The 18,819-nt window shown below is 34.7% G+C and overlaps 3 protein-coding genes across 3 annotated transcripts; all 3 read left to right on the top strand.

Annotated features, from left to right (window-relative positions):
* The first annotated feature begins 8,742 nt into the window (after positions 1-8,742).
* Positions 8,743-9,752, top strand: LOC141616877 (uncharacterized). Its single transcript, XM_074434035.1, has 2 exons — positions 8,743-9,164; positions 9,245-9,752. The coding sequence occupies exons 1-2, from the start codon at positions 8,743-8,745 to the stop codon at positions 9,750-9,752; spliced, it is 930 nt and encodes a 309-aa protein (XP_074290136.1).
* A 589-nt stretch (positions 9,753-10,341) lies between these two features.
* LOC141616876 (uncharacterized) lies at positions 10,342-10,949 on the top strand. The gene is made up of 2 exons (XM_074434034.1): positions 10,342-10,403; positions 10,559-10,949. Exons 1-2 carry the CDS (start codon positions 10,342-10,344, stop codon positions 10,947-10,949), a joined length of 453 nt encoding a protein of 150 aa, XP_074290135.1.
* A 3,833-nt stretch (positions 10,950-14,782) lies between these two features.
* Positions 14,783-15,331, top strand: LOC141616875 (uncharacterized). The gene has a single exon (XM_074434032.1). It carries the CDS (start codon positions 14,783-14,785, stop codon positions 15,329-15,331), a length of 549 nt encoding a protein of 182 aa, XP_074290133.1.
* The last annotated feature ends 3,488 nt before the right edge of the window (positions 15,332-18,819 follow it).

Raw genomic sequence — 18,819 nt, 5'->3', positions numbered from 1 at the left:
TTTGATTTTTAACTCGTTACCCCTTGAATCTAGTAGATATATATTTATTGGTCTTGATTTTCGCAGTACACATTTTACTCAACGTAGTACATTGTTGATAATTTTACCCCTCCCATTTCCTCTTCCATTTCCCCTCTCTAACATCTCTCTAATGATTTTTTTGTAATGTCAAAATATCAATCATACTAATTCATCTCAATTTTTTTCTCAAATCTCAAATTTAAGTGGTTGATGTCAACATCGGGATAGGGCATGTACCGGCCGTCGGCCGCTGACTTGGTCGCCACGGGTGGTGGTTAGTCGGGAGAGGGGATATGCACTGCTGGTGGTGCGTCGGGAGAGGGGAGATTCGCTGGTGGTGATGACGTGGTGGTGGTAGTCGGTGGTCATGATGATGGATTGTTTGCTGTAGTACGATGGATTGTGTACTACTGTGAGAAAAAGGGAATAAAAAAAAATAAACAAAACAATATAGTCAATACTCTAAAGCAACGTAGAAAAAAACAAACCCTCGCCGGAGTCCCACCCTCGCGGGCGACCCACCCTCAGGTGATCCAACCTCGCCGCCACCGCCCCAGCCTCGCTGGCGACCCATCTTCACCGCCATCCCAATCTACATAAACGGTTGTACTATATTGACGCGACCAAATACTAACACCATATTGGTCGTCTGACGCCGACGAACCGCTAGCAGCCGTAATGAACACCAATAAACCCACCATAGTACACATTAATTAAGTTACATCCTAAACCCTAATTAAAAAAGAAACTAAATTACAACTTTCTCCTCCTCCTCTCTAAAAAAGCCCTAGCCTCCATCAATTAAATCTAGGGCTTCCATCGATCATTGATTGATGGTAAGCCCCTCAAATAGTTTTATTTATCAATTAGTAGTATGAAATATTATGAATTAATCAATAAAAGTCTCCCTTTCGGTGAGATCTGTTTTTCCGTCTCTATTTTCAGAGTTTTTTCAGTCCTTGTCTTTATAGGGTTTAGTATTATTATTAGAATTATAGATAATAGCGGTTTATTGATGATTCATCATACGGCTCTACAATGGACATGCGTTATTCGTCAGCGATGTATGGTGCTAGTAGCAGGTAAATTTTCTCCAACAATGAATCAAACGAAGGATCCCCTTAAAAGCTACATGAAGAGAGCGATACAAGGACGAGCCGAATTGTCATATCATGTTTTGATGTTCGTAGTTTTACATGAGAAATTTGTCCTTTGGTTTCTATTAGAATTGTTTTCGATTATACCTATCTTTTGTAAGTGTCGTTTGACGTTTTATTAATAAATTGATCTTTTCCTTCAAAAAAAAAAAGAAACTAAATTACAAAAAATATTCAAATTAACAAGTAATATAGGATTAATGAATTAATTATCTGTTCGTCACTTAAATAATCGTTCATAATTGAAAAATTTTATTGTGGTTGAAGATGATTAAGGTTTCAATATTAGAGAGAAGGAGAGAGAATTAGGTTTAATGTTTTTTTAATGAAGGGTAAACAAATGGAAAGTTTGGTGTAAAAAATACGGTTTTAAGAAAAAAAACGTATTGTGAAAATAAATTACAAAAAAACAAGATGTTTTTTTTAAACAACGAATATAATCTTAACAACTCTTTTTTGTTAATTACAAAGAAATAAGACTCTCTCTTTTCATATTCGGTGACCTTAGTCTTTGTCTTCCAATTGTTCACAAACACGCTCTTGCTTGAGTAACTCCGGACTAATCGATACCAAATAAGAATGTAAAGTATCTCCAAACCGCATTCTAAGCAAGTGGGATCAACCGTACGTCCACCTCTCTTTAATTTTACATTTGTTTCTAAATTTTTTTGAAATGGATAAATTAGGTGGTTAGATGTCACCATTTTTACCATTGACATCCATCCCCCTACTACTAAGAGAATAAAAATTCTCTTAGTTTTCCCGTCTAAAGAGACTTTTTCTTAGTTGGGCCTATTTTTCTGGATACTACTAACACAACAAAATTTGATGGATTGTAAATTGTGGACCTTATACGTAGTCCACTTTTTCTATCTCATCTATCAAAGTAAAAGTTATTAATAGCCCATAATTTTGGACTCTACATGTCATATTATAAGCTAGAGGAGTGAACTTGATTTCATATGAATTTAAATTATATTATATTTATATGTTACCTCTTTTGTAAGAAATCATCAGTTATTTATTATGTAAATTTTTGTCTTAGTAATATGGACTATTTTTTGAAGGATGTAAAAACACTTATGTATTTTCTATTAGAATTAAAAAAGTGAAAACATTATTTTGATAATTCGTAAATCGTCTTTTTCGACGCGGGGAATAGTTTTTGCCGCTTTTCGTTTTAAGGTCAATACGCGTTTTAATAAAATTATACAACTAACTTAATAATTGTACAATTAATGTCATAAATTAGTTGCATGTAACAGTATAAACTTATTGTGTTATTTTTAATAGTAAAAAAATAACTTAACTTAAAATGTCTTATTATGGTAGTAAACTTTTTTTTCAACCTCTTATTAATATTATATTTAGTAGATTATAACATTAAATTAAAAGTAAACTTCATTTATGCAAATAATTTAATTAATAATGTCTCTTTATAAAATAAACCGAAAAAGTACCGTGCTATAGCACGGGTACTACAGTGCTATAGCACGGGTACTACACTAGTAAAGGAAAAAGACTGCGAGTAGTTTTCTAAGTTTTGTAATCGAAATTTATTATATTACCATGTTTATGACAACAAAATTTAGTAAAACGAATTGTAGATTCTTAGAAACTTGCTTTTGGTAAGCTACAATAATAGACAACATAGAACAAACTTTTAATCTAATAATAGTTTGTTGAATCGATTTGTTTATCTTTTCAAATTCGAGTATTTATTATATTACCATGTTTGTGACAACAAAGTATTTGTAACCTCACACAATCACCTTTTTTTGGCATTATTTTAGCCGGGTGCGAGACGTCCAAAACTTGTGACGTGTCACTGATAGGATTTTACTTAGACCATGTTTATCTGTAGTTCCAGCAATCCTACTTAAACCTAATTTCTGCATTAAAATACGGAGTATTAATTTATTTTCCTTAACCTCTTTCCTAAACCTAGTTTCATTTTTTATGTTTTATCAAGCATTTCTTTAACATGCCCACAAAACACTACCGCCAAAAACATAAAAATGAAAATAAAATATTTTTTGGTCCAAATTTTTTAAGTAGGTTGGAAGTAATATTTTATAGTGAGAGTGTAAAATTTAAGATGTTTTGGATTTTTTATGATATTTTATTTTGTTTTTCACAAAAATTTTAGAGAGACGATCTCTCATTAATGTTACTGAGAGACCTCTCTCATAATAAGTACTTACTATTTTTATTTAATTTTTATCTTTTCCTTTTTAATTATTTATTGGTTATTGATTGGTTGTCTCTCATTATTATATTGAGAGACGGTCTCTCAGGAGTTTTTAGAGGTTAACTAGTTTTGTGACCCGTGAATTTCACGAGATATTTTGTTGATGTTTTTAATGCTTTTAGTAATTGAGACTTTATAAAATATCAAATCACATACTAAGATTATCTCATGAATAATTCATGATAAATCGTGTACTAAAAAACGGGCATTGACATGTTAACATAAAGATCAAAGTCGATAAATTAAAGAGTACTATTTTTTCAAAGGTAAAATGATGAAAAAAAATCAACAAATACCAAAATAAAAAATACAGTTGAAAAAAAAAAAACTAAAACACTATTACTCATTCACGTTGATGTCGTCAATGTTACACTTAATTTTTAATATATAGTTCTTTAAGCAATCCTAATATTTTACTTCTTCATATAGTCTTCTTTCTCCAATGAATCGTCCCTATAAAAAAGTAACTCAGTAATTAGTGCGAATTAACCAACAAAACAGTGGAATTTATTTTATACAATATTATCGTTATTAACTTAAATTTCCTCTTAAATAGAGAAAGAAAAGTATGTTAACCTTTGAATAGGTCAACACCACAAATCTTGGTAGACCCTAAATGAGAACAAAACAAATACATACGATGAAGTTGAAAAATGTGATCAAAACTTCATACCAATGGAACTTGCACTAATAAAGAAATAAATTAGTTAATAATCTAAAACTTTAATACATTTACCTTAATTGGAATAGAACCATATGAAGATTAGTGACACATTTAGTTCTACTAACAATAGGGATGAGAAAAATTTTGGTTTATAAATTTTGCTTTCCAACAAAAATATATAAACAATTGAGGATGCGTTTATGACTTTTGAGCATCATTTTTTCATTATTATCAAATTTAATATAAGTATAAATATGAATCAAGGTTCATGACTTTTGAGTTTTGAGCATCAATTTTTTCATTATTATGAAATTTAATATAAACATAAATAAGGAGTAATGAGAAATGGAATGTATAAGGTTTGCTTGATTACTAATAATTATAATATTTTTTTTTTTACAAAATCTACTTTATACAAGAGTGGTTTAAGATATTATCGTTTTTAATTAAATATGACATATAGATTATGGTAGATAGTTTGACTTGCCTTTTAATTAGATTTATATATTTTTTCATTATTATCAAATTTAATATAAGTATAAATATGAATCAAGGTTCATGACTTTTGAGTTTTGAGCATCATTGTTTTCATTATTATGAAATTTAATATAAACATAAATAAAGAGTAAGGAGAAATGAAACGTATAAGTTTTGCTTTTATTATTATTATTATTATTATTATTATTATTATTATTATTATTATTATTATTATTATTATTATTATTATTATTATTATTATTATTATTATTATTATTATTATTATTATTATTATTATTATTATTATTATTATTATTATTATTATTATTATTATTATTATTATTATTTACAATATCTACTTTGCATGAGAATTGTTTAAAAATTATCTTCCGAAATTCAAACATGACATGCAGAATAATAATGGTAGATAGTATTGCTTGCTTTTTAATTATCTTATGGAATAAAGTTAAATAAATAGGTAGATAAATAACTAAATTAATGAGAGGAAAATAAAGAGTTTATATTAGTTTTTTAGTGATTGCAACTACTAGTTTTTTAAAAAAAATTGGTACTTATAAGCATGTGACGATTTTGGAGATAATTAACTTTTTAATACATAGTTTTGCCTTTTTATAATATTGTATAAAAATAAGTAATTAAGTAATTAATATAGATGAATTAGTATTAACCTCTATAAAAATGCCATATGAATTAAAATTAAATATTTTAAGTAGCCTTTTAATTATATTGTATAAATAGATTTTATCTCAGTTTCGTGCCTTTTGTATTTCTTCCCTCTTCAAATTACCCACGTGATGTTTTGTCTTATCTGCATTCACATACATTTCATGATGCTTTAAAATTCATATAAAAAATATATTGACCAAAAAGTAAAACATCAACATGGCAAAAACTTCACAAACGAATCAACATTGTCACATGTAAATAATTGAAATTAAACCAAATATAAAACATGAATTTAAATATAAATTAAAGGATTTATAATACCAATAACACAACAAATTAAAATATATTTTATTGGACTCAACAACAACAATACTCAATAATAATACTCAATATACTCTTTATAATCAAATAAATAAATTAAACCATAAAATACAATCCACAACTTAGAAACTCATGGGCAAATGAGCAATATATTTTAAATAAATATTGTGAATAGAAACTATCATAGTTATTATAGATTTTATAGCTATCACACAACCATAGACTCCCATATTTTAATTTATTGTGTGGTATTATTAAATTAGATAATTGATTGCTGAGCAACTCAAGAGGTAAATTAAATAGGGAAAAATGTTAATGAAAATTATGGGTATTAAGTAGTATAAAGAAAAATAATCAATTTATTAACATATTATATTACAAAAATTAATTAGATATGAAGAAATTTTAATTAATTTGGTGGGTGTTAAATATTATGCAGAGTTTTAATCAATTTATTATAATGTTTAGTTAAAAAATTAATTAAATAGGAAAAAGTGTTGATAAAAATGGTGGGTGCATGTTAAGTAATATGAAAAGTTTTAATTTATTATCATGTTTCATTACCAAAATTTCAATTAAAGTGTCAATTTTAGTTATAAATTATGACATTTATTAACATGTTTTTATTACAAAAATTCAATTGAAATGTCAATATTGATTATAAATTATGAAATTTTGATATAAATTTGTAAGGGTTAGATTAAGTAAATTAATTTATAGAAAAATGAATTAAATCTATAAAATAAGACAATTACGTGACAATGAGTTTTGATGCTCACATTTACGTGGCATTTACGTGGCATTTTTGGATCGTACGTGGCTTTGTCTACGTGGCATTTATTAGTCATTTTAGAGTAGCCTTTTAATTATATTTTATAGATTTATTGAGAAAATAAATAAAATTAAAACGAGTTCGAAAATATAGCAAATGTGGCTTCTATTTGTATCATGAAATTTCATGGATATTGATGTAATTATTATTCATTTTTAATATGTAAAATTTAAATTATATTCATTTTTAGAACAAAACATATTTATACATTTCTCTTTTTTCCACATGTCCACATGCCATTTGATGTCCTTGTTTTTGCATGAGGTGTGTTGTGCGTTTCAATTCTCGGTTAGAGCATCTCCAATGGTTGGGAAAAAAGACTTGCTTGTAATTTTAAGAAATTGTAAGCTAGTAGCTCAACCATTGGAGTTGTACATATAGATTAGCTTTGCTCGAATAATTTCAAGCTAGTAGCTCCATGAAGCTACTTGCTTAAATGGACCCACAAAAAAAACATAACCAATAGAAAAATAGTTGTCCCCTTTATAAAGTTTTTATTTTATATTTAGAAATTAAGAATTAAATAAATTAATAGAAAAGTGTGTTAGTTAGGTCTCATCAAGCTAATAGTAAATTGGCTTTACCATTGGAGTAACTTATAGCTTGAAATTATTGTTGCTAAAAAAAATGAGGTTCCGTATGATATAACAAACATCTAAAAATATTGGCACAACGTACTCATGACCAATCGGTCCTAGGGTTTCCTAGGGTTCCGTCCTAAAATCTTCGTTTTTTCTCCTCTTTCTCGAGGCTCTCTCACGATTCTCCTCGTGAGCCTGGGCTACGCTGTTGTTTTCTTCTTTTGTCTTTTCTTTTATGTGCAGGTGCTAATGGAAGGTGGATCGAGGGGCTAACACCTGGATGGCAAAGAGCCTATGGGCACGGCTGAGGGGTTGTTCGAATGGGACGATGAGGGGGCATCGACGGATGGGAGATAAAATTCTTCTCGTGGGTAAATTATAGGAATCCAGAGCAATAAATGTTAAAGCTGCGGTCGAGACGATGATCAAATTATGGAATCCTTCAAATCCTGTTATGGGCAATTTTCTCGACACAAGAGAGAAGACTTTTATTTTCCGTTTCGAATCAGAGCGCGATAGGGCACGAGTATTGGAGGGACAACCTTGGCATTTTGACAAGTTTATGTGGTGCTTTGACGAACCCAACCAATCAGGTAAGGTCACGGACACATCTCTGGTTCGGTTTCCAATTTGGGCGAGGGTCTATGACCTCCATATAGCAGGTAGAACTTGTAGTTCAAATGCGAAACGATTGGGGGACTGCTTGGGGAAGTTTATTCATTTTGAGTATGGTCCGAACCCAGAACTTGATAGGGCTATCCGTGTGCGAGTTTTATATGACATTAGAGACCCGTTAAAGGCCTCTATTCCTATTCGAATGAAGGGGGGCAAACGACATCCTTTAATGTTAAATACGAACGACTTCCAACTTTCTGCTATGGTTATGGTTTGATTGGGTATGGGGAAAAGGACTGTGAAGATGGTCCATATGAGGAAGAGGATTTGAAATATGGTGAATGGCTTCGTGCTTCGCCTTGGAAGGTTACTAAAACGTCCAAGGAGGGGTCGGGCAAGGCAGCGAAGAACTTGAACGCAAAATTTGATGAAGTAGAGAAGGAGGAGTCTGAAGATGCTATAACAACTATGATTACTAAACTAAAAAATATTGCTTTGGACCTCCGTTCCAAGAAAATTGGGAGAAGTTCGAGGAGTGAACCAAAAGATGTGAGGGAGGAACGAGAGGTTACGAGAGGGAAAGGAAATATGGTAGCAGGTGGGAATGGGGAGGGTGAAAATGCGTATGGGGGAAATGTGGAGAGAGTTCTGCTGGTGCAATATGATGAGGGAGGGGGAGAAGGAATGGGAGTTGGGATTTCAAATTGGCTGACAGTGGGGTTGATGGATACGAATGGGCAGACCGAGGAGAAAGGTGTGGCGACTGGGGGTGTTGGGACAGGCAGGGGTGTGGAGGGAAGTGGTAGAGGTTGGTGTAGGTTTGTGAGAGATGGCGAGGCAGGAGGGAGAAAGGATGGAGAACAGGCCGAAGGGGAGCATGGAGCTATTAAAAGGGCTAGGGAGGAAGTGGGTGGAGACGGGGCTATTAAGAGGTTGAAATCGAACTTAGACTGGAGCGTCTTGATACCTGAGGCGGAGGTTGACGGTGGTCAACCCCGCTGGGCCCAATGAATGCCCTAAGCATCAACTGTCGGGGCTTGGGCAACCTCGATGCAGTAAGTGCGCTCCGTTCGTTGGTATGGAGAGAGGCCTCAGCCATACTTTTTTTGTGTGAAACTAAACTGTGTGGTCGTGAGATGAGGAAGGTGAAGGAGAAATTAGATGGTTATTTTCGGATCCAAGTGGATAGCATGGGACGTTCAGGTGGACTAGCGATGTTATGGCGAAAGGATGTCGATTGTATTCTTATGTCGGCGTACGTTCATCATATGGACTTTACAGTCCGCAATACTGAGGGTGATTGGAGGATTACGGGGTTCTATGGTTGGCCGGCTGTTTCGGATCGCCATCTTTCATGGGAATTGCTTAGACTCCTAAGTAATGAATTTCAGCTGCCTTGGGTTTGTATGGGCGACTTCAACGAGATACTCTACTCGACGGAGATGAAGGGAGGGAGTAGACCGCAGTGGAAAATGAACAACTTTCGGGATGCTATTGATGAGTGTGGCCTAAGGGATGTTTCATGGGAAGGATATATTTTTCGTTCGACAATGGGCAAGTTGGTGAATCGAATCGACAAAGCATGCTCGATAGGGCCCTTTGTACGACTGCGTGGACTGATTTGTTCCCGTTTGCTAGGCTCTTCTACCTAGCTCGGGAATGGTCGGATCATGCTCCTATTAAGCTAGTCTTAAATAGGAGAGATAATGGGGGGAGGGGGGCGAGACCGCGAAATTTCAAGTTCGAGCAAATATGGGTTGGGGCGGAGGGATGTAGCGAGGCTGTTGATAGAGGTGTGGAGAGAGGAAGAGGGAGCTTGGTGAGGGTGCTTGAAGAGTGTGCGAGGGAGCTGCGGGCCTGGAAGGGGACGAATATAAATTGCATTGGGAAAAATATTGGGCGCAAACTTAAACAGGTGGGGAAACTAAATGAGGGACCGAGGACGGCTGAAAATGTTCACAAAAGGAAGAAGCTCATGGCCGAAATTGCAAATATGAGACGGCAAGAAGAACAGTTTTGGAGGCAGCGATCTTGTGCTCTGTGGTTGAAAGACGGAGATAAGAATACAAAAATTTTCCATACTCGGGCTTCCGAGAGAAAACGTAAGAACCATATTTCAAAGCTGGTGGACGACAATGGGCTGTAAGAGAAGGGGATGAGACCGTTGCTCAGGTGGCGAACACCTACTTTCAAGTATTGTTTTTATCTTCTAAGCCAACCGTCCCAGATGAAGTCTTGTCGGGCCTGGAAAATCGAGTCACGGCTGAAATGAACGAGCAGCTTAGTCGCGATTATACAGAAGAAGTAGTGGTCGACGCTCTGAACCAAATGCACCCGTTGAAAGCACCGGGGTCTGGCGGGATGAATGATTTGTTTTATCAAACCTATTGGAGTCCAGTGGGTCCGGATGTGGTTGATACAGTGTTGGCAATATTGCGTGGTAGTCGGTCATCTCGGGATTTGAATAAGACAAACATCGTTCTCATCCCGAAGAAGAAAGCTCCTAATAAGATACGTGATTTTCGGCCCATAAGTCTTTGCAATGTTGCGTACAAATTAGTATCTAAAGTACTCGTCAACCGCTTGAAGCTCTTCCTTGGTGAGATTGTTTCGGAAAACCAAAGTGCCTTTACTCCCGGAAGAGCAATTACGGACAACGTTATGATAGCTTTCGAGGTTTTCATTACATGAAATATTTGAATAATACCGAAGGGTTCGTGGCTATCAAACTAGACATGGCGAAGGCGTATGATATGGTCGAATGGCTTTTCTTGGAGCATGTGTTGTCTACAATGGGGTTCTATAGGGGATGGATTGAGCGAGTTATGGATTGCGTGTCGACGGTTTCCTTCTGAGTGCCTACTAATGGCTGCCCATCCACTAAGTTTCGTCCAACGAGAGGCCTCCGACAGGGTGACCCTCTTTCGCCCTACTTATTCATTTTATGTGCAGAAGTTTTATCAAGTTTGTTATGACGAGCTGTAGAGTTGAATACTTACATGTGGTTCGCATTTGCCCGAATGCACCACCAATATCGCACTTACTCTTTGCCGACGATAGTATTTTTTTCATGAAAGCTACGTTGGAGGAGGCAAGGACAGTTCAGTCTATCTTGAACCGCTACGAAAGTGCATCTGGCCAACTGGTAAATTTAGAGACAACTACTATCTCCTTTAGTAAGGGTGTTCCACGACAAAAGAGAAGTAACCTTGCGACGAGGTTGGGCATTGTTGAGGTGGAGGAGCAAGAGAGGTACCTTGGTTTGCCAACGGTGGTAGGGCGCTCTAAGAAGGTAATAACGAATATTCTTCGGGACAAGCTCAGCAAAAGACTTTCTGGTTAGAGAGGGAAAACATTGTCTAGGGCGGGTAAGGAGGTTCTCTTAAAGGCGGTAGCCAATTCACTCCCTACCTATGTTATGAGTATTTTCAAGATTCCCATCAACTTTTGTGATGAGCTGAGATCGATGATATCTCGTTTTTGGTGGGGTCACGAGGAAGGCAAGAGGGGGATCGGTTGGGTGGCTTGGAGGAAGTTAAGTCAACCGAAAGGCACGAGAGGCATGGGGTTTAGGGATAGGACGTCGACGAGAGTTTGGCAGGATGCATGGGTTCCTAGTACGCAAACAGGCCGTATCTTGTCTCCAAAGGTAGTGGGTTATGAGGCCATGAGGGTAGCTGAGCTGTTGGACGAGAACGGAGGGGGATGGTGGCATGACCTGGTTAACACGCTTTTCTTGAATTTCGAGCAGGAAAGGATATATAACATCCGGGTCACTCCAAATCGACCTTGTGACTTTTGGTACTGGGTTGAGGAAAAGGATGGCACATACACGGTCAAATCGACTTATAGGCGGCTGGCAGGGGAAAAGGGCGAGCTCGAGTTTGGAGGTGCTTGATGAGGCTGTCGCAACCTATCAAAAATAAACCAACTGGTCTCTAACTAATATAGCTAGGGAAGTCGGGATCGTATCCACAGGGAGGCCTTTAGCGTTCTACTTGTCAAATTAAGTATGTCTAAGTAATCAAAAGGGGTTTGTTTTATTTGTGTTCTAAACTAAAGTAATAAAATAAAAGGGTTTAAAGAGGGAAATTAAGTCGAGAAAAATATAAGAGGAAGGAGCTAGGACATCGGTTCACCATGGATTATTACGGGTCATAGGTAGGGTCAAAGGTCAGTCTCAATTACCGGTCTATAGGGCAGTGAAAAGGTCCTCTCGGTCCGCTATTCGCCCTAGAATGCTTCTAGCGGGCTCTCGCAACTTACTAGGGCACTCTAATGTGTGTGACAGGTCTAACCCTTACCAGGCTTTCGATCTTAGGTCGGGGTTTACCAACTTAATTAATCAATTACGTCGACTTAACCAATATATAAATATTATTAAAAGGGTACCCTAAAATAACCAATTAAGTCCACTTAAATAATGCCACGTAGGATAAAAAAAGCCACGTAGACATCGCATAACCCAAATGTCACACACACATTCATACCTAATTACCCCGTCTCTTATCATCATTGTTCCTACCGACAACAACAATCCCCCTTTTTCCTCTCACTTCATCAACCGACATTAATTTATTATTACATGACATTAATTTAATTCATTTATCTATAAATTAATTTAATTCACTTATCTATAATATTAAAAGATATTATCTATATTCTTAAATGATTTTTGTATATTAAATATATTGTTTTCCAAAATTTATGTAACCCTTAGAAATTTACATTTTAATTGAAATTTTTGTGATAAAACATGTTAATAAAATTTATAATTTATAATTAAAATTGAAATTTTAATTGAAATTTTTATAATAAAACATGTTAATAAATTAATTAAAACTTACTGATTAAAACTCTTCATATTACTTACCACACACCATTTTTATTAACATTTTTTCCTATTTAATTCATTTTTTTTAATTAAACATGGTAATAAATTGATTAAAACTCTTCATAATACTTAACACCCACCAAATTAATTAAAAATTTTTCTTATTTAATTAATTTTTATAATATAATATGTTAATAAAGTGATTAAAACTCTTTATATTACTTAACAGTTAACACTGATAATTTTCATTAACATTTTTTTCCTATTTAATTCATCTCTTGAGTTTCTCGGCAATCAGTTATCTAATTAAATAATACCACAAAATAAATTAAAAATAAAATTTGAATATTGGAATTTATGGTTGTATAATGCCTATAAAACCTAGAATACCTATAATAGTTTCTATCTATCTATAAAATCTTATTAAAAGGCTAACCTAAAAACTGTGACATTGCAAGTTTAATTGTGATGTGGCAACTTTTAATGTGACATGGTAAAAAAAAAAAAAAAAGTGATATGGATTACAAATTTAAGAAAAATTAAAAATATAAGGTAAAAAAAATTAAAAAATAAGGTATAAATACAAAAAAGAAAGAATTTTTTTTTTTTTTGTAAACCATTGATCTCCTCTCATAATTTTTGTTATTTATTTACTTTATTTATTTAACCATTATTTCCTTTATTTAATGAAAGGACCTTTGAACTTTCTTTTCATCATTACTATATATACTCCGTATTTATGTACCATATTTTTTATTTTTCTTTCATTCATAAAATTTTGAGAGAATTTGTAATAGAATTTTTCATATATATAACTATTATATTCACCCTAATTTTGAATTTTATTAAAAAAAAATAGCACCTAAAGTATACATAGAAAAGTAAACTAATTGTTTCGTTTTTTTATTTTTCTTATGTTTTGTTTTAATTTGTTATTATTTTTTGTGTTTCTATTAATATTGTAGGAGAATGAATTTCAAACTTTATTCAAAAAATTGGTAGGTAAGGTCTGACTAAAACACTAAATTAATTATTTCGCCTTTTATTTTTATTATGTTTTGAACTAATTAGAATCTGTTATAAAATATGTATAGTGGATGACCATAATACCCTTACATCCCCAACCATTGTATCTATTCCCAACCATTGTAACTTTCCATCTCCTTATCCTTTAGGAACCATTGTTACCTTTCACCAAGAGGTATCTTTGTAATCTATATATATGTATCACATGTACATGGATGAAGATATATACAACAACAATACTCACTTTCTCTTATATTGTTTTCTCTCTTTAATCTTCTCTTATCAAAGTAGAATTATAATACGTTATCAGCACGATTCTCTATTCAAGATCAATAACACATTTGGGAGAATCATCAAATTTAGATTTGTTGCGAACTTATAGTTTTTCGCCTTTGATTTCGATTTTAGATCCTTGCTTAACAAATCTACCAAATTAATTTGTAAGTTTTCTATCTATACTAAATTTATATTATTGTGATTATGACACAAGTTTTTACACATTCACTTGTATATATGAATTCTTTTATTCACATAATCTTTGCATGTACATAATCATACATATAACCGTAGTTAAACTCTTCAATGATAAATAATTGACATTAAAGATAATGATAACTTGCATTATGAGACTCCATTTGCATATTACACAATTTGTTTGATAAATTTGTTGATTTTCATGTTACACATCTATATACTATATTCATTCATACATAATTAATTTGATATATTTGGTCTCTCGTATACTTTGTATCTGATTACACGCTAACATTGGTGTCTACCATGCACTTTGTGTATAGATTACTCAAGAAAACTTTTATTTTATTTTATTTTTGTTTTGTTTTGTTATTTTTTTTATTTCATGATAATTTTCATGACCTAATTTAAATTGTTATATTGTTAATAGTGAAAATCATGTCAAACCTTGCAAAACTTGAATTTGCGGCCCTTGAAATTTCGGGAAAGAATTATTTACCTTGGGTGTTAGATGCTGAAATACACCTAGATGCAAAAGGGCTTGGTGAGACGATAAAAGATGGAAATAAAACAACATGTCAAGATAAGGCTAATGCTATGATATTTCTTCGCCGTCACCTCCACGAGGGTCTTAAAAACGAATATTTAACTATTAAAGACCCACAAATCCTTTGAGCAATCTAAAGGAAAGGTATGATCACCAAAAAAACCGTCATATTGCCAAACGCTCGCTATGATTGGATGCATTTGAGATTGCAAGATTTCAAATCATCGGTGAATATAATTCAGCCATGTTCAAAATTACTTCTCAATTGAAGTTATGTGGCGAGAAATTCACAGATATGGATATGTTAGAAAAAACATATTCTACTTTTCACGCTAATAATATTGTCCTGCAGACACAATATCGTGAAAAGGGCTTTAAGAAATATTCTGAATTAATATCTTGTTTGTTGGTGGCTGAACAAAATAATGAGCTTTTGATGAAAAATCATGAATCACGCCCTCTTTGTTCTACCCCATTGCCGAAAGCAAACATTATGTCCTATAATGAAAAGGGGAATTATAGAGACCATGCCAGCAGCAGTGGTCAAGGCCGTGGCCGTGGACAATGGCTAGGCCGTGGGCGTGGACGTGGACGTAGATTTGGTGGTCGTAATGGAGGTCCTGGAGGTTATCTCAAAAAGACACATTCCCACCTGCAGTGGAACCGAAAAGATCATACGGGTGAGAAAGATAAAAGCGAAACTGTGACCAATATATGTTATCGTTGTGGTGCAAAAGGGCATTGGTCACGCGTTTGTCGCACACCCAAACACCTTGTTGATCTTTATCTTCAATCGATAAGAAAGAGAAAAAAGAAAGAATACCGAAACAAATATGGTGATTGAAGATGGCGAAGGTGACTTTGATTCAGGCGATACAACTCACCTAGAAGTGGATGATTTCTTCCCGACCCCCGAAGGGAATTAGATAATAATTATGAACTTTTAAGACTATCAAATTATCTATATCAATTCGTGTTAGGACGTTTTATGCTTGTTTTATCATTTATATGGTGTGTTTAGAATTTAAAGGATCCTATGTATAGTTTATATGTATTATTCAATATGGTATTTTTATTTAAATCTATATTTATCATTCTTATTATATTTATGTTTGTTTTAATGACGCATATTTTATTTCCTTGAAGAAAATGAATACCCCACGAATTCGAATGGGAATAAATGATGAAGAATTATGTATTGCGATTGTGTGCAACTACCCATACAATACTTAAGAATATGAAATATTTTTCTCATTTGACGATGAAAAAGACTAGTGTGAGTACTATATCGGGTAGTACAAACATTATTGAAGGCTCCGGAAGAGCAGGTATATTATTACCTTGGGGAACTAAAATTGAAGTTGTTGATGCATTATACTCTCCTAAGTCTCAAAGAAACTTGTTAAGCTTTAAAGATATTCGCCGAAATGGATATCATATTGAGACAATAAGTGAAGGGAATAATGAATTCCTTCAAATCACGAGTATAACCCAAGGCACGTGTAATACCCCGTATTTTTTATATAATAAATTAAACGGATATTAGTATATATTAATTATTATACATTTTATATTACTAATTATATCGGGTTAATTGTTGAGTCGATAATTACGTAAATTATTTTAATTAACTCGCGTTGTATCGATATAAGCTAATTGAGACGGGTTTATAAGGAATTCGAATTGTTAGCTAACCCAGTAAGTTGGCCCATTAACTGTTCAGCCCAATTAAACCCTAAAGCCCAACCCTAACCCTAAACCTAACCCTAATAGTACCTCAACCGCCTCCCTCCTCTCAGATTCACTCAACCCGCCTCCCTCACTTCACCATATCCAATCTCCACCTTCACGCAATTTGAGAGGGAGAGAGAGTGTCTGGGTGGTGACGGTGCAGCTAGGAAGACCTAAGGGCGGTTGTCGGCGGCCGTGGTCAACCCTGGCGGCTGTTATAGTGGCGAAAAAGGTATGAGTTCACCCCTCCTCCTCTGTTTTCCCATTTCTGTCGGGCTTTTGGTTGTTATTTCGTGGCTAGGGGAGGTGTTTATGGTGGTTGTGGATGGGGTATATGGGTAGTGGGGTGTGTGGCGAGTGACATGGTGGTGGTTAGGGTGAGTGTGGGTGGTGGAAATGGCGGCGGAGGCTTTGTCGACGAGACTTTCAAAACGGGTCCGGTTATTGGTTTTCGTGGGGTTTTAAATGGTTAGGATTGGGTGGTGCCAACGTCGACTAGGGGGAGGTCGACGAGGTGGTGACAGGGTAGTTGGAACCTCCGTGTGTCAGGCAAGGCCACGGTGGTGGTGGGGCACATGGGGAGTCGTGTCTGGGTCGTGGGTGCGAGTAAAAATCGGAAGGAGTCAAGGGTTTTTGCGGGGTTGTGGTCTGCGTCGGGGGTGTTGGTGACCGTGGTCGACTCGCCTTTGAGTCGACCACGGTGGTGAGGGGGGCTGGGGTCCAGGACGGTTGGGGGACCACGGTGGCGATGTGGCGCGCCACCGCCGTGGTTGCACGAGTCATGGGGTAAGGGTATTTGGGGCCGAGTTGAAATGGGTTATAAAGCTTTGTTTCAAGTTCGTAATTTGAGTCGGGATTGTTGAATTGTTTATGTTTGATTCGGGTTTGTCTTAAATCGTTTAATTCATTAAATTAATTATTTAACTTAATTCCCGAGTTATTTAAATAATTTAAGACGGGTTTTGAGTCGGGTTGTTGAGTTGTTCAAATTAATTAATTCGGGTATTCTTAATCACATAATTCGTTAATCCTTTAATTATCATTTGATTTTAGTTCCGAGTTATTAAAATAAAATAATAATTAATCATAATTAATTATTCTGAGTCGGGTTTGTTTAAAATGGAAAGTTACTATAACGGGAAAGTTTCTATTTTGAGAGATTTCTATATTTAGTAGTTAGTAATTATAAATATTATAATTGTTCTAGGTGACGGATTCGTGAAGGATCGATAATCAAATTCATTGCTTTATTTAAGATCGCTTAATCGCTTAATTGGATTTGCTGGCACTTTGAGGTAGGGAAATACACTAGTCCTATTATCGTTATTGATCGAATTGTGTTGACTTGTTTCATGGTGGTTGAATTACGTTACCATTTATATTCGGGAAGGTGATTGATTGATTTGATCGTATTGAGTATGATATCACAACATCGGTAAATCGGCATGACTTTATGATTTATCAGTTCAGTGATTTATATACATATTGCATTGCATTAATTACTGTTGAGCATTTCATATGCATTGGAGTTGGAGGATGATGTGGTGGTGACGATGTTGAGATACGATGTGATGTTGTGATAAGGCCCAGGCGGGTTCTGCAGACTTGCCTGTGTCCTCACCGTATTGGTGGCGGATCGGCTTCGGTCGATATATAGTCTACTGGGATCGGTATGGTCAAGGCGTTCCGGGATATGAGATGTGTGTGATGAGTTGAGATGGAGACGGAGGTGACGGAGTATCATGCATATCATATTTTATTGTTTTATTGTTTTCCCTACTCAACCTCGTGGTTGACCACGTGTATTCGTGAACACCGTGATGAACCGTTTTATGGGGAGCAGACTTGATGCGGTTTAAGAGATAGGACGGAGGCGGATGGGCGTGAGACACTGGATCAGACGACTTAGTAACTAGATCATCATCTAGAAGACTTCACTTTTATTTATGTCAGTTCTTGTAATTTAATTAGAAAAGAGAATTTGTAATAATTAAGTTAAAATATTATATAAATTGCCTTGGAGTTTAATTTGTTATTCACTACCTCGGGAAACCAAGATGGTAACAGTCCGTTTTATTAGAGAATGTCTTGACGAGGACTTCTTTTATAAACCGGGGTGTTACAGCACGAAACACGTAATAGAAAAGTTGCCTACATTCTCTACTGGTTTGTACTACACAAAAATTAATACGATTGAAGTCAATGCTATTTTAAACCAGAAGTTTAGCGATAACTCTATAATTTGGCACGACCGGTTAGGCCATCCCGGTTCAACAATGATGCGAAGGATAGTGCAAAATTCATGTGGACATTCTTTGAAGAACTGGAAGTTTCTTCCTAATAATTTTCCCTGTGCTGCTTGTTCACAAGGGAAACTTATAATTCGTCCTTCACCAGTTAAGATAAATTTTGAATCAATTAGTTTTCTGGAACGTATACAAGGGGATATTTGTGGACCAATACATCCATCAAGTGGACCATTTAGATATTTTATGGTTTTATCGATGCATCGACTAGATGGTCCCATGTATGCTTGTTATCAACTCGAAACCTGGCGTTTGCGAGATTACTTGCTCAATTAATAAAATTACGAGCACACTT

Source organism: Silene latifolia, chromosome X (assembly GCF_048544455.1).
Source record: "Silene latifolia isolate original U9 population chromosome X, ASM4854445v1, whole genome shotgun sequence".
In the NCBI taxonomy this organism is placed as follows: Eukaryota; Viridiplantae; Streptophyta; class Magnoliopsida; order Caryophyllales; family Caryophyllaceae; genus Silene; species Silene latifolia.
The sequence above is the reverse complement of the archived record's forward strand: the minus strand, read 5'-3'. Positions and strand labels throughout refer to the sequence as shown.

Coding starts and splice junctions, on each gene's coding strand:
- LOC141616877 (XM_074434035.1), top strand. CDS start 8,743: ATGAGGAAGGTGAAGGAGAAATTAGATGGTTATTTTCGGATCCAAGTG. Junction 9,165..9,244: donor TTTCGTTCGACAATGGGCAA/GTTGGTGAATCG, acceptor CCCGTTTGCTAG/GCTCTTCTACCTAGCTCGGG.
- LOC141616876 (XM_074434034.1), top strand. CDS start 10,342: ATGGCGAAGGCGTATGATATGGTCGAATGGCTTTTCTTGGAGCATGTG. Junction 10,404..10,558: donor CATGTGTTGTCTACAATGGG/GTTCTATAGGGG, acceptor TTTTATGTGCAG/AAGTTTTATCAAGTTTGTTA.
- LOC141616875 (XM_074434032.1), top strand. CDS start 14,783: ATGGATATGTTAGAAAAAACATATTCTACTTTTCACGCTAATAATATT.